Raw genomic sequence first — 15,931 nt, 5'->3', positions numbered from 1 at the left:
ATGTGTTTATTATATACATTGAGATCCATCCCCACACCCAACCTTTCACTGCAGATGTAGAACCCAGCTGCTTGTTCTCTTCTGCCCTAGCAAGTGAATTACTTGGGTTTATTTTGGTTTTCATTTTCAAGGCTGTCTGCAGGAGAGAAGGGGCTAGACATGTTACTTGTTCTTTTCTCACCCAGTGAAAGCTGAGATTTTTTTTCTTTATTCTTTCTCCTCCCCTCCCTTCCAAACCAGTGAGTCCTGTGTCTGTGAATTTCAGTTCTCACCATGTAGGTATGTGCCATATTCAGTAATACAGTACTGGATAATCCAGTGGAGAAGAGAAATTTAAAAAAAATTGTGTGACTGTCAAAATCATTTTTTCCTAATATTTCAGTACAGAAAGGTTTTGGAGTCTGAATGTAAGTTCTGTGAGTCAAATACTGTGCTGACTACTTCCCATACAGCCTTACTACCAATGGTAAGGTTGGTGCTCAGGGCAGAATTTGGCCAATAATTTGGTCCTCAAAAATATTTGCCCTTTGCTTAAAAGTGGCATAAGTGTGAAAACAAAACTGTGAACTTTGGTGTGAATATGAACTGCCTCTGTCAATTCTCTATGGCAGATTTAGACTCTGTGAGCCTCCAGAAAGGCCATGAATCAATGGAGACCTGCATCTTATTTTGTCACTAGAACTGTAGTGAGTTGTTTTTTCAGAAGTGGCTGGCCTTAACAAAGCCTTGAAAAAGAAAATTGTTGGCTGTTTGCCTGGTAGCTGTCTCATCCCTGTGAGGACTTGACCGTGCTTAATGGACTGGAGCTGAAGGAAAAGCCTTAAAGAAATATATAGACAGAGCATGATGGACAGCTCTAGTGAGCCAGCAAGAAAAATGGCCTCTGAGCCAGTCTGCTGAAATGAAAGATGTTTGAATTGGAGGTAGAGGAGGGCAGTGAAGATACTCTCCAGTTTGTTCTCAGCCCCATTTTGTTTCTTAATTATGATTCATGAGAGTGGGGGGAGTATATCACACTCCGCTCCCCCAGTCAAGCACTGGAGTGGAGTTAGCGTTCAGGAGAGGTCTGCTGCATTGTGAAGGTGGCTGACTGCACTTTTGGTAGGCAGATGAGGAGCCTGCGACCAGACAGTTCACTGTCTGAGTGATCCGTTCACTTCTCCTCTGAGTCTTCAAACGGCCTTCTCACGGAGGTCAATGGCAATTGCAGATGCTAAGCACCTCTTGAAATTTGCGGCTAAGATGGAGTGAAAGCTAGGAGTGTGATTTTTCCCCCCCTCCCCCTTTGGTTCAGAATTCTATCTGTGATTGGTATTACCCATTTGGGATATTACCTTTCAGAGCAGTGCGTGAGGATTTACATTTGAAACTCTCCTATTGATGTGAATAGGAATCCAATTACTAATCCCTTCCACATGCTTTGAGAATACATTTTTATTGTGCTTATATAGATGGTGGGGGGGTCAGATGGCCTATTTTTTATATCAGACTAGTAATCGTTTGGGGAAAAACAGGGAGATTTTTGCTCACTAAGTCATTCTTCTAAGTATGTGTATTCTGTATTTGAAAAGAATTCATCTTTATTAGTTTCCAGCATGTGCTGCCGGCAGTTATAACCATTGGGATATTTTTTTTACTGATATATGTCTATGCCACAGATCTTATAGTAGTACCACTGCAGCGGTGTCACTGTAAGGTCTCTTGTATAGCTACTGTGTGCTGATGCAGGGAGAGCTCTCCAATCAGCATAATTAAACCACCCCTAATGAGCCGTGGTAGCTATATCAGCAGGAGAGCATCTCCTGCCAACATAGCGCTGTCAACCCGGGTGTTTTTTGTCTGTGAAATTTGTCGGGTGTGTGGTGGTTTGAGGGTTTTTTCTACAGCCCTGACCAACAAAAGTTTTACTGATTAAAAGTACTAGTGTAGACACAGCTTAATTTTCTAGCCACATTCTGTTCTGCGCTGTTGTGGGGTTACCTGAGATTTTCATCAATCAGATCAGAATTTGGCTTATCGATTTCATGCTTGTCAACCATAAAATGAGTCATACCAACAAAATGTTCATGGGTGTTTTCAGGGACAAAACTTGGCCCTTCTAGAATGTCCAGTATCTAGAACAGTTATTAGACTTCTTTATGGTTATGCACATTTTTGTTCAAGTCTGATATTTTATTCTCTAGAGCAGGAGAGGGGAACCTTTTTTGGATCAGGGGCCACAGAAAATCAGGCCCCCAATGCTGATCCACAGAAAATCAGGTGGGAGGCTGCACACAAGTGAGAAGGAAAAAAGAAAAGCGAAACCCTCACTGCCATACTCCCAAATGAGAAGGAGAAAGACACTCCCAACGTACCCTTCGCACACCAGAGCCTAGGCGAGCCCCGGCTAGTGGATTTTGTGTTCTCCAGCACCCACAGTGGGATGGTGGGAGGGATGGAGCACCAGTGTGGGCTCCCCAATGCTGGGGAGGAACCCAAGCGTTGGGGGGTTGTATCTAGGCAAGCCAGGGGCCATATCCAACCCCCGGGCCTTAGGTTCCCCACCCCTGCAATGCTCCACCTAAAATCTATATGGTGCAAGAGCTTCGTTTACCTTCTGCTTGTAGAGGAGGGCAGCAAACAGATGTACACTCCCGTTAAACTTACTTTAGCCAAACTCCTTGTCTGTACCACTCAGGTTAAACCTACTACTTCAGGTTCAAATTTATCTCCATGCCACAAAATACAGGCATTACAATATTTCCTTGTTTATTCCTGGAAGCTATTGGCATCAGAAATGCAAAATCTGAAACACTGAATAGAAGATACTACCTTAGTACACCATAAGGTATGTCAAACCTTTTCCCTCTGTGTATTTCATTTTGGGTTTTAGACACTTCTCTGGGTCTCTTTGGAGCTGTGCTTTGGTCTGAACTATAGAGGGTGTTTCGGTTTTCGTTGGAATTACGGGACTCAACAGTAGTAAGCCATAGATCTAATATGTCCAATAACAGGAAATTGCTGAACTGCTTCTTCCATTTTCCCCTTGTTGCTTCCTTTAAATTTGCTCAAGAACTTCAGAGGCTGGCAGCAGTCAAGGGAACTTTTTGCCAGAATGGCAAAAGTCAATTAAAAAGCCACAAGACAACCATTTGGTCTATTTTGCCCAGCCATTTCCAAGAGAAAATAAACAGTGCTAAACAAGCTCCTAAAAATACACGAAACACTGTGTGGATTGTTGAAAGACACGAATGCAGGAGCCAAAACTGCTGTGTTGATACATGTCTTTGCCAGTAGACATTTTAAATATTCAATTTAATATCTGGTAGGCAAACCTTGACTTTGTACCAGTTGTTGTTTAGCTTTGCTTTTACATGTGCCAATAGTCTGAGAAAAAACCAGAGAGGAAACTGACCTAAAAAAACCCTACTACTAGAATTAACTGAATTATGTCACTTTTAAAGGTTGTAAACACTGATATTTTCTCTTTTTATTTAAAATTTCTAAAACATCCAAACTTGACTTTATTTTCATTTTAAAGGGAAAACCTCAAAAATCAGACTTTCTGCTTGAAAATTGTTAACCCCTTGTTACGTGTAAATCCTCATCGTTGTTCACTTTCTACATGTGACAGCATTTTATGTACAGTCAGTTTCACTATTTCCTTTTGTAAAATCTGTTAATCACCATCTCTTTGTTTTTAGAGCCCTGCACGGATACAAAATTTTTATCCGCATCTGTACCCACAAAAATGAGCCACGAATATCTGTGTTCATATCCAGAGTTGTGGATATAAAGCAGATATCTGCACATTTGCAGGGTTCTAGATTATAAAATTTGTATCCTCATCGTCCTCTGCATCTACAAAAATGAACTGTGATATGGATACCCACCATGAAAGTGGATATTCATGGATTTGAAGGGCTCTATTTTGATCTTTCATTCAAAGTGAAGAAATATAAAATGGCATATTCTCCTAGGGGACTCAGCAGGTGAAGTTCTGAAACAACTCAGTTCATCTTTTGGAACTGACTAGATTCTAAGTCAATGGCATAGATTTTTACAGTTATAAAAATATTTGAAATGTTTGTTTCTGTGATAATAGGAGATCAGAAAAGTGGTCTAGAAACAGAATGCCTACTGGCTTTTAGCAGTCACTTAGTGGAAAATCCCATCTGATATTGCTTGCTTGTTAGGAAAGGTGAAACATGGACCTAGGCTCAGATGCACGCCAGTCCAAATTTAGCTTGATCCACCTGTGAGAGTTCTAGCTGTTACTTCGCTAGATGAAAATAAGAATCCAAACAGAGGTTTAACTGGGAATAAGGCTTCCTGCAGCTGAATGGTCCAGCCACAAGCTCTCCTGCATCCAGCACCACATAGAGAGCAGAAATAGCTCCTATCTTAATGTTCTGCTGACCCAAAGCTGGGTTGACTGATGATTTACAGCAGGGTTGGTGAACCCTTTTTTGGACTGGGGGGGCGGGCCACTGACTCAAAGAGAAATCAATCAGGGAAAAGGAAGCGAGGAGGAGGAAAAAACCTGACTGACTGAGAAGCAGAAAGACACTCCCCACATTCTTCTTACACGCCAGAGCCTAGGGGGGCCCAGACTAGTAAATGTTGTGCTCTCCGGACCTGTGGTTGAGTGGGGGGAGGGGCTGGAGTGCCAGTGCAGGCTCCCCAATGCTGGGGGGAAGCCCTGAGCCTCAGGGGCTGGATCCAGGCAAGCTGGGGACTGTATCTGGTCCCCGGGCCTGAGGTTCCCCGTTCCTGGTTCACAGCTCTGCATCCGGAGACTACATTTCTTTTGCAGTCTTGGCAATAGTTACAGGGGGGCCTCTGACTCTGTAATTTTCTGCTCACCAAATGCAATGTAGGGTCTTACATTTCATGTTCTGATACCCTTGTTATCACTGCTGTGCTTGTCCTGGGTGTCCCAGACAAGCAAAGCAAAAGGTATGGATGATGGTTCTCAATGACTCATGCTGAACAACCACTTCTTCCCCTTTGCCAAACAGCTAAAGTAGCTAATGTGAAACTTTAAAACAAATAAAAGTAGGGTTAAATAAGAGGCCATTTAAATGAAATGCAATGAATCTGTTGCCTCAGCCCCTCTCCCTTCCCTGCCCCAACCCTTCATTGTAGTAATAGCCTTAAGGCTTATGTATGCCTCTGAAAACTTTCCCAAATAAAGGCACATGAAGATAACTTATTGATGTGATTTCCCCCCCCCCCCTTCCCAAATCCAGTCAGCCCCCTCCATGTGGTATTCCAATGTACTCTGGAAAAACTGATCATCTCTGCTGTTGCTTCTTTCCCCTTTCTTTTTTGTATTTAGTGCTTTTCTTCCCCATGGGACGGTGACACACGGAATGTTGTAACACTGCACAAGAGTCAGTTCCCAGCCTTTCAAGGAGGTGTTGGGATATTTCGGTGCCATTCTCTCCAGGGAACCAAATGTGCTAAAACAATGTGAAAAATGGGGGAAAAAATCACCCTTATGAAACAGCTGTGTGTCTTGGGACACTATCCTAAAAATATTCCATGAACATGGCTCTAGTGTATTTCCTTCAGATGGAGGCCAATATGTCTGAAAATATCTCTGGTTTTCAATTATGCTGAGTTGTGACACAGCTGGGGTTGCTTAAAATTTAGAGGGCAGTATTTGGCTCCGATTGATAGAGCCTGTGTATAGGAATTTGGTTTATTGTTCTAGAACAGCTTGTCCTTTATTCCACCTTGTAATGTGGTGTTTGCTTTTAAACATAAAGTGATCTCACCTCTGGAGAGTTCACTGTATAAGCCATAGGGCCCTCAAAAAGTAGCTGAGTGGAATAAGTTTGTTTCTGTTCCAAAGCAGTAGGGACTCAAAGACACTGGAAATGTGCAGGGTGTTCTGTCTCTGAACCACAGCCCACCTCGTAAACCGGAATCCAGCCGGGGCGACTGGTGCCTGAAGAGAGGTTGCAGGGAGGGCCACACAGAGGGACAGGGTGCATGTGGGGGCATCCCATTTAGTAATTAAAATACGGTAGGGGTATAAGGGGTAGTGCACCTACCAAGTGCTACCACAAGTCACCTGTGAATCCAGCTATTCTTGCAAATATCAATGGACAGAGATCTCAGAATCCCATCTGTTCTTTGGGATAATGGGTAAAATCAACCACAGCAATAGCTTAGGTGCCTATTTGTGGCCCACTGAGTCACTGAACAGGAAAATGAGAAATAAAAACTACATTTTTTCCCCCTTTGGCTTTTTTCCCCTCTTATGTAACTGTACCCTTTCTATGATTTTCAGCTTCTCTTATTCTACCAAAATAATAATAATTAAAAAAAAATCTGTAGGCTAAGAGCATCTGGAAACCAAGATATGTTATACTTTTCTGGAAAATTATCCTCCATAAGTTTCTGAACTGTACTGTAGCACCATGCTTTACCCTGCTACTTTTATCATAAGTTTACAGGCTTGAACTAGTTTTCTTCTTAACAACTGTGGCAGAGGTAGAAGCAGGGTGTAAGGTCAACTGCATTCTTCTCCTCAGTTGGCAGTTGTTAGCACATTGCTGAAATTCTGGAAGACCGGAGTTAAATAGAGGTAGAGAATATTTGATTATAGCAACGTTTATTATTGTGGTTTCCATTAAAATCCTGCTCTTGAATCCCTAAAATTTACAAAGTGAAAGAAGCAGGTCTCTTTAAAATTATAGCGTCTGGTTCAGCTCCTGGATCTTTTAGAATTCCCATATCAGTGCCCCTGTTGAAATGTCTGTTTGAAACCTCCTGTTAGATGAACAAAACCAAGCCGAATAGCCCTCAGGAGAAGACCATGGACACACAGTAATTCTGCCTTCCCACAAAGCCTGGAGAATTGCTGTCTCCAGATCACATTGGATGATGAGAGCAATTCTGACTCTTTTTTTTTAAGAAGTTCTGGAGCCCAATTCAAAGCCCAGTGAAGTCACAGGGAGTCTTTCCTGTGGAGAGTGATCTTTGGATTGGGCCCATAGTGAAAAGAAGCAGTTGCTTCCAAGTGAATCACCACGTTAGTTTGGTTCAGCTTTTTCAAATGGGGGGGAGTGTTGATAAAAGGTACTCTTCCCCTCCCCCCTTGAATACCATAGTTTTCTCATTTGTTACAAGTCCTCACCCACTTCTGAGCATGTATTCTATTTCTTTCCCCACACCATTTTGCCCACAGAGGAGACTGGCTGCACATTGCATTATGTTATCCCAAGGAGGCAGTTTTCACCATTGTGGCAGACATCTATCAGCGACAGACGGGGAGAGTGCACAGTGTAAAACACTATCTAGCAGCCCCTGCCTGGACCAGCGTGCTCAACAGGACAGGCGAGCGGCTTTTCTACTTCAACAACACATTGGGGTGAGTGAAATTACACAACGGACTCCTAACCACAGGCCTCAAGACTTGCCCAGACAGCCATTTTATGGAAAAGGCTTCCCACAGTAGGGACCTTTCTCTCTCGTCTGCCTTCCCTTATCTCCCATTGTAGCCTGTTCCCTCCATTTTCAGTGCTTGGCTCCTCGCTTTGTCTTTCCGATGTGGTGGAGACAGTGAATGTTTCTCACAGTAATGAACGTATTGATGATGTGCAGCTGTACATTCTAGGGAAAAGAGCAGAAGAGGCAAACGGGGTAGCAAAGGAGGAAACCAAAATGGGGGGGGGGGGCGGAGGGGGCGAAGGAAAACATGGCATCAGTTTTTCAGTCTGCAATCCATCCATCATCCTCCAAAAAACTGCCTTGCACTTCTGGGGGGAACTTGGCAACACGGAGCTAGTGCTGTTTGATCCTGAGTAGACTCAGAGTTTGGAGTAGGTTCCAATAAGAACTACATCCAAAACCAGAAGTTTTACAATCTTATCTACATTCCTAAATCCTGCCAGCACAGTCTTTTTTGTGCTATTTTGGCACTTCCACTTCAGCTGGAAATGGGAATTCTAGGCACAGAAAACATAATTTAATGAGGGATGGTAACCAAGAATCTGCAAACTTCTGAACTAATTAGTCTTGATTAGATTTTTGGGCAAAGTGTCAGGTTGTGGTTCTCTTGGTTTATCTGACCCTGAATAGCCAGGCCTGCAAGTTGTATTTATTGTGGTGCTCTCTATGGAAGGAATACATGTTTAGCCTTTAGCTGGAACTGACAGTCGAGTGATAGCTGAACATAAATACTGTTATTCTGGTGGTTTTAGATACATGCCGCACACACTAATAGGGTATGACTCTCTGAATGAGACATTACACCTGCTGCTGCTGCGGTGGTGGTGGTAGTGGACAAGAGCCCTAGGCCCTTTAAAATTGCCAAGTACTGGAGCAGCTGCCCCACTTGCCCTCACCCCAAGTCAGCAGGACTGCAGGGTGGTGATTCCAGTGTGAAAGGTGTCTGAGAAGCTTGCAACCATCTTTTACAGAGCTTGTTTAAAAAGGGGAAGTCCTGACTGTCTTACATTTTGACAGCATGAGACAAGCCTTAAAGAAGAGGCACAGTTGCTCCTCAGGTACCTTTCAAAAGCCATTCTAGGTGCAGACAAAATAGGCTCCTGAGCCCAAATCCTCCCCTCTGTTATAGCTGTGAGGTTTCACTAGTATGTGAAAGGTTTCACAGATGTGTGAGAGCAGAACTAGGCCCCCAGCCTTGAATTTTGCAGAGCAGTGCTTGTGGGAAACCAAATTAAAAAGGGAATGAAAAACAATGGACAGACATGGCATTAAGAACTCTGCGGAAATGCGGGATCTCTGAAAGTCCAAATGTTATGACCCCTTACCATTCTCCACTTTGAAACTCCTCCCAGCCCATAAATGACTATCCTTGGGGTTTTAAATGTCTTGTGTTTAAGACCATGATGGGGGACTCAGGTGATCCAGGCCCAGCTGTCCCACAGACTTCTTGTGTGACTTTGGACAAGTCACGTTTCCTCTCTAAGTTGCCACTATAAAATGGGGACAATAATCCTTTGTCTGTATTGTCTATTTAGATGGTAACCTCACTAGTGAAAGAACTCTTATTATGCATATGTTTAGTGATCAGCATAATGGGCTTGTGATTTTAATAGAGACCTGTGGGTACATACAACTCATGAATAGTAGTAATAAGACCCAAATATCTTCTGTTAAAGAGAAATAATATTGAGAAACACAGCTTAGTGTCCTATTAAAATATTTGCAAAAAAAAAAAAATTCCCATGCTGTGTGTCTCACCCATTGTGCCTAACCTACCAATGAAACTAGCACTGAAATCAGACCATAAATGTCAGATTATTAAAATAAAATGGAAAATAGTCATTCGTTCAGACAATGTATGCAACCAATGAAATCTTGGAATGTATGTCATGCCATGTGGGACTCAATAATACTATGATATGTGTTCTCTCATGATAGGAATTGTGAAATAATTGGGCTCATTTGTCCCCTGTCAAGCTGTACAAAATGTTACCCAAATGGGGTAAACAGATTAATAACCAGGGAAGTGCATGCAAAAGTAGTTACTCATGAGGGTATGCAGGGGACAGAGCAGTGAGCTGCCTGCTGTTCTTTTGGACTTTGAACATGCAGATTGATGAGCCTGACCTGAACTACAGGGCTGTTTGTTTTTTATTTAGCTAAGCTTTGCTTTTTTTAGCCTGACCCAGAAGAGGAGAGGGGTTTTGGGAGGTTTTATTAGTTCTTATTTCATAATCAGTGGAATACTCCCCCTTCTTTTCAGCCACATGTGTTACATCTCTGGAGATGAACCAAGTGTACTTATTTGCTTCCACTTGCCTAGAAGAAGAGGATTAAAATAGCCGCTTTTGAGTAAAGAGCAGCTATTTTCTTGATACTGTAGCGGAGTTGTTTGTGTATAATCCAGTTTAAACTACAAATTAGATAAACACCCCTAGGCTCATTTTTCTGACTGTTCGAAGAGCCAGAATTGGTACGGTGGCTGCTTGAAGTGTACTTCATGCACACTGAGATGAATTTTGCCTGGAAGGCAGCATCTGGGATGAGGCAACGCAAAGGCTGAGAGCCCTAGTTGAAGCTGCTGGAGTCCTCTGACAAGCATGATACCTCCAGACTAAAGGGGGAGCATAGCTGCTACTCCGTCCTCTGGCAGGAAGCAGCTCAGCTAGGGATGCCCTTTGGAAGGCGGTGAGGAGGTGACCTGCTCTCTAGATAGTCTAGTGATAATAGACTAATGTAGAATTTGCAGTCTGAGTGCAAGGATAGCAGTTGTGCGTCTGTTCCTGGTGCAATGATGAGGAGCTCTCTGTATCCTCGTGCTGCACCAGACATAGGTGATGTCCATTTATATGCAGGGTTTATGGTTTGGTTCAGTGGCTCACCCCCACTATACAAATTGTTCTAGCACCATTGGGATCAGTCAAAACCTGACTTGCTGACTTGTCCATAGGGTGCTGTATTGTGGGTTATTAAATAGTGTGTAAGTATTGATGAAGTAGCTTTACTTAGGAAAACATTACAAGGAGGGTTTCATGTAGTAAAGTTCCTGTCTCATGCCAGATATTCTTCTTTCGGCACCCAGGGTGGCTTGGCTCCTTTCATTTGTTCTGCAATGGTCTCATTTGTTAGGTACCTCTTTGTCATCCTCCAAGCTCATGAAGATCGAAAAGGGCACAGCTATTGCTCTCAGCAAGGCTGCGAACGCATTAAAATCATGGCACACATGTCCTCAAAGGATTCCTGGAGCTGTGCCCTTAACCCTTTCGTGGAGAATAACCGGAGACAAGCTTCACTGCGCTTGATGTCTCAGCGACTGACTGTGCCTTGCAGCCAGTGCGGTGCCCCTCAGGTACAGAGATGAATACTTCTTTGCAGAGTCCATTGGAACTTCCTTGGTACTATGTCACCATCTTTCTAAGAAGGCAGTTTTCATGGTGTAAGAGGGAGGTTCTTAGTCAATTCCCTCTGCTGCTGAATATGACCAGAAGGTAGGATAGTGTAGTGGGAGGATCCAGTTTTCTACATAGTCTGCTGCAGAAACAGACAACTTCTTTGAGGTCAGTTAATGGTCAGCAAATAAAGTATATTTGTACCCATTAAAATGGCCACTGGGATGGCTGAAATGAATTTACTTTTGAATCCCAAGTATAATATATATGTTTGCTGTGCTTCATGCCAGGTCATGATCATGGTCTATCAATGCAGATTCTGATCTCATTAGCTTTGTTTTTACACCATTGTAAATCCTGTGAAGTCATCCCCAGATTTACGCCAGTGTAACTGAGGAAAGAATCTAGTCTATAATGCACAACCAAGGCATGTGCATCCTTAACACTTAAGCAGAGTAAGTCTGTCCGTTATAAGCTAATGTGATGACATTCTTTTAAACCACCTCTCTATTGCCCAAGAAAAGTGTGTGATCTCAGGCAACTTCAGAATGAGCCAAGGAGTGGCTCAGTTAATTGATTATAAAGCAGGAGGGCCCATTGAGACAATCTAGTCTCATCTGAACAACAGAGTACGTAGGACTTCCCTCAGTTAATTCAGGGGCGCTCCAAGCGGATCATAATCTCTTCCTATCAAACTAAGTGTTTAATAATGAGCTTTTCACATGTTTGTGAATAAGATTCATAACCTGTAAAGACATGCTCCTTGGAATATTTGCAGGATGGCATTCCAGGTGTGCTGGTGGGGAGGAGGAGGGGAGGGCAAACCAGGTGTGCTGGCAGGGAGGCATAGCACATCAACAGTTAATACCATTTTTTGGTAGTGAAAAATATTTTGTGAGCCATCTTTGTTCAAACTTCTTCCTTTCATATAATTACAGGTTGCTATCACTAGTAAACCCTCAGTCAAATATATAAGAATCCAGATCCAGTCTGTCAGTAGAGCTGACACAGGGAATTATGTGAAGACCGCTTTCATTAAGGTATGCTTTATACTAGACTTGAAATAGTGATTAAACAGAAGAACTCCTTTCCTGTAAAAGTTGCTGCAAAAATCTTGAAGACCATGAAAGCAATAGATTGGATTAATATCTACCAGTTTGATTTCAAGGAAGTATAAACAGAAACCCAGGTCACTCTTTTGTAGCTAATATAAACCAGATCATCATTTAGAGTTGGTCAAAATTTCACACGATGTTCAGTAAAGGTTGAACCTTTGTAATCCAGATTTCCCTAGTCTAGCAATGTCCTTGATCTGGCATCATCAGCAACCCTGTGGGAGCACACACAGGGACAAAGTGGTAGGCTCTGTCCGGGAGCTACTGGACTACTGGGTTGGGGAGCAATGGGGCAGCATTGACTTCTCCTGGTTCAGCAAATTTCCTGGTTCAGCACCGGTCGGTTCCCCTGGGTGCTAGACCTGGGAGATTCAACTTGTAGGGGAAAAAATGGATTATCTTCACAAATTTATGGTTTTTTGTTTCACTTAATTAAGAAATTGAAATTAGACATTTTCTGAAAAACCTGGATTTAGCTTTAATGTAATTTTAATTTTAAATATCAACTCAAGCATTTTAAAATTATTGAAACAAAATAAAACAACCCCAAACTAAATTCACTTTTCACTAGAAGTTTCTCATTATGACCCCAGACTATTATTCTGAAACTGTTATGCCCAGCTCCAGTCAGTTGAGGATTGACAGCTGTGGGTCATATGTGCACTTCTTTTAAGGTTCCCTCATTGACAGTACATATGCAAGCATACTGTCTAGAGTGTACCTTTGCATTTGAGATGTTGTTGCTAAAGAATTCCTGCTCAGGCTAGTGTGGTAGATTTTATGGATTCAGAGTAGCTGGGATTTAATGGTTTCTCTGAGCATTAAATTGTACAATGCATATATGTATAAAGTGGTCAAGGCAGTTTACACACACACACACACACGCGCGCGCCAATGGTATTTCATAAAACTTTAAAGGTTTCCAAAGCTCTGATTCAAACGATTGTATGTCATATTATAGAGACAATATATGGAAAGCAGTGCTGTGCAAATAATAAGGATTCCTATCTGAAAGGGAATTCTTGCCTTCTCTGAAAGACCTAGAGAATTGGGGGAGAAGCGTGGCAACACCAAAAGAAGTCATGCCGCCATCCAGAACTCTATTTACCAAATGAAACTCACGCCTCAAACAGGGTTCTTAATTGACAACCTGCTGTTTCCAAATAAGTGTTAAGTTTAGCAAAATGTTCTCTCCAGGCCTAAGTAAGCAACACATTCAACTGTGATTTGTGTCCATCCATATTCGCCTCCCAAACAGCTTCTCCCTACCACTCTGACCCACCAATAATCCCTGTCCTTGACCCTGTGTTCTCCTTGCTATTCCTTTTATTCTCCTTGACTCTACCATGGCCTCTTCCCAACTCTTCTCTGTTGCAACTCTGGGATTGTTAGGAGGAAGAAGTCTTCCTGTGCTCTTAACTTTGAACATCCTGATACAGGAGAAAGGAGCCCTAGCAGACTTTGTGCTGCTTCCATTTCATCAGTATGCCTCGCTATCTCACTCCATAAGGTATTAGTACATAAGGTCACCCATAGCTAAAGCTACATCTTTGTTGCTGATTCTCTAACTTTCCAAAACTACTTCTGGGGCAGGTGTCAGACCTGGGGCTGTTAGAGCAGCAGGCAGTGGTACAGCACACCAGCAACCAGCCCCAGAGTCACCAGCACAGCAGCTAGGGGTGGGGCACTCAGGGGCTGGAGCAGCTACAAGGCCTAGAAGGATTCTGTTTGTCCTCTCTTCCTGCTCTCTAAGGTGTTTCTTTTAAGTGAGTCACAGATCACCTGAGACCTCTCCCTTTCTTGCCTGCAGCCTGTCCCTGACTAAAAATACCCATGACAAAAATCTTAGCCATACCCACAGTGACATGGCTCCCTGACAGAGAACTACCTGAGCTTCCACATCATGGCATGATTGAGTAGTCATAATTCTAAATTTCTGTTGAGAATGGGAGCATGAGGTACCTTAACTACAATTCCCATGAAGTACTTCCAATCAAAACATTTCCAGTTTTGACCAAAATTTGTTAGTAATCAAATACCCTCTGAAAAATATGGAAATTTTCCAGGGAAAACCATTTTTAAAACCAGTTTACTCAAAAGCCAGGTACCCAGACATCTACTGACCTTAAATACTCCTGTGTAAACAAAGGCTGATTAAGAGTAGGCTGGAAACATGACACTGGCGTCTTGCTTCACAACTCCGTTGTTCAACTTTAGAAACTAAGTTATTTGAGGCTCAGATACTGACTTTCTCTATTTTTATATAGCATGGATCTCACCAGACTTAGAAGTAAAACTATTATTATTGACTTAATACTAAGTTATAGCCTATAAAGGCTTGATGGTCTCACCTGTCTATAATTCCATTCTCACAAAGGACATGGTTCAGCTTTAAACTCTGCACTTGTTTGTCCACAGATTGCATCAGCTAATTCTAAGATGTACTTTGGTTGCAGATAAATGATGAAGTTTTCCTGTTCAATAGCCGTGGAATATTCTTCCTGGTGCTAGATGCGTGTTCAGGAGCAGTTGTGAGTAGTCAGCACTTTGACACAGTTAGTGCTGTAAATGCTGGCAGTGCAATAACCGATTATATTCAAACATCTATAGAAGAGAGGTAAGCAAGCTGTTGAAAGCTTAAGTTCGTGTAGCAACATGTGGGTGATAGACTGGAAAATGACCTACTTTTTTGCAACTGATTTGGTGCCTGGTGAAATCTGAAAGATTGAGTCTTTTACAGAATCAAATTTTTCTCCAGAAAATTTAAAAAGTATGCTTCTCTCCGAGGATTACACAGACTGCAGACAGTCAAGTTTTCTGGAAAATTGGCAAGACTGGCACTTCCATTTAAGTTAAGTTTATTCTCCACCTGGCGTTAGATAAGGGCTTTTGCAATGACATTTGTAGTTCTATTAACTTACCCTGGTATCCAGCTGAAGCGGCAGCCGTTTCCTGGCAGAGGATGATTCATTTTTTTTCCATTGCTGAAGAGAGTGAGTGAGCTTGTTCTTGCTGGTTGTTTGCTTTTTGGGGGATGTGGCGGGGGGGGGGGAGGAGGGGGGGGAAGATGGAGAAAAATCAGAGGTGTGCCAGACTCTCCTGCAGGACTTTTTGGGCAAGCCAGTAAACCTGCCCAGCCTGACGGTTCTGTTACCTTAGATGTGCTCCAGCAATGAGCTGGTTCATCTCTGTTTGTGTCTGTTCCACATTCCTTGTGGTTTTGTGTCACCGCATAAACATGGAACAGCGGAGATTTATAGAAAAATTCTTGGCTGCTGGTAAAAGCAGGTCAAATAACCAGAAAACAGACTTGCACTCCAAGGCATTTCTGAGCAATTCTTGAGCATGGATACAATCACTGCTGAGCTCTCCCATGTGTCTTGTCACCAGGGCTGCTCATTACAGGGGATGCCACCACCTGGTCTCTCTGGGGACTAGCTCTGTCCAGGTACCCTCCTCCAAAGTTCTCTCCAGCTGTCATTCTCTCTCTCTCTCTCTCTCCCCCTTCAGCCCCCCTTGCTCCAGTTCCCTCTTCTAGACCTGGCTCTCTGGCTAGGTCACTATGGTTCTCCCCACCTGGGATATCAACATCTTCCAATCCAAACTGCCCCAGGCAGTCCATTCCCCATTGTTTGGTCTGAGCCTCTTGCCTAGTGGCTGATGAGAGAACCCTGAATCACCCTCAGGGGTAGAACTCCCAGTTCTAACTCAGACCCTCTCCTCAGCAGCCAGGTCCCTCCTGGACTTTACTGTCTCTTCCCAAGCCTCTTCTGATTCTCCTGCCTTTCTGGGTTTGCCAGCCTCACATTTCCTTTCTCCCAGGGAGCACCCACAGACTGTGGCACTTAGTTGGTAGGCTTTATACAGGCTCTCCTCTTCCCATCAACTGAGCCTCATCAACTGAGCCTCACCTAATTAATCCCTGCTCTCTGGCTCCTCCTCCAGGTGCAATCAGGTTAATTGGCCCAGTTAGCCACATTAGCC

General features: G+C 43.1%; 2 protein-coding genes across 2 annotated transcripts in view; both read left to right on the top strand.

The window, feature by feature from the left end:
- Nucleotides 1-15,931, top strand: part of CEMIP (cell migration inducing hyaluronidase 1) — a 153,481-nt gene that overhangs the window by 46,165 nt on the left and 91,385 nt on the right. The gene's annotated exons all lie outside the window — the stretch shown is intronic.
- LOC102463456 (cell surface hyaluronidase CEMIP2-like) overlaps nt 1-15,931 on the top strand; it is an 81,586-nt gene that overhangs the window by 61,173 nt on the left and 4,482 nt on the right. Inside the window, exons 19-22 of the mRNA XM_089782061.1 lie at nt 7,181-7,363; nt 10,573-10,792; nt 11,771-11,872; nt 14,404-14,564. Coding sequence (XP_089638187.1) covers nt 7,181-7,363; nt 10,573-10,792; nt 11,771-11,872; nt 14,404-14,564 — 666 coding nt within the window. The remainder of the gene's footprint in view (nt 1-7,180; nt 7,364-10,572; nt 10,793-11,770; nt 11,873-14,403; nt 14,565-15,931) is intronic.

The sequence above is a fragment of the Pelodiscus sinensis genome, chromosome 14 (genome assembly GCF_052426305.1).
Source record: "Pelodiscus sinensis isolate ZL-2025 chromosome 14, ASM5242630v1, whole genome shotgun sequence".
Classification (NCBI taxonomy): Eukaryota; Metazoa; Chordata; order Testudines; family Trionychidae; genus Pelodiscus; species Pelodiscus sinensis.
The sequence above is the reverse complement of the archived record's forward strand: the minus strand, read 5'-3'. Positions and strand labels throughout refer to the sequence as shown.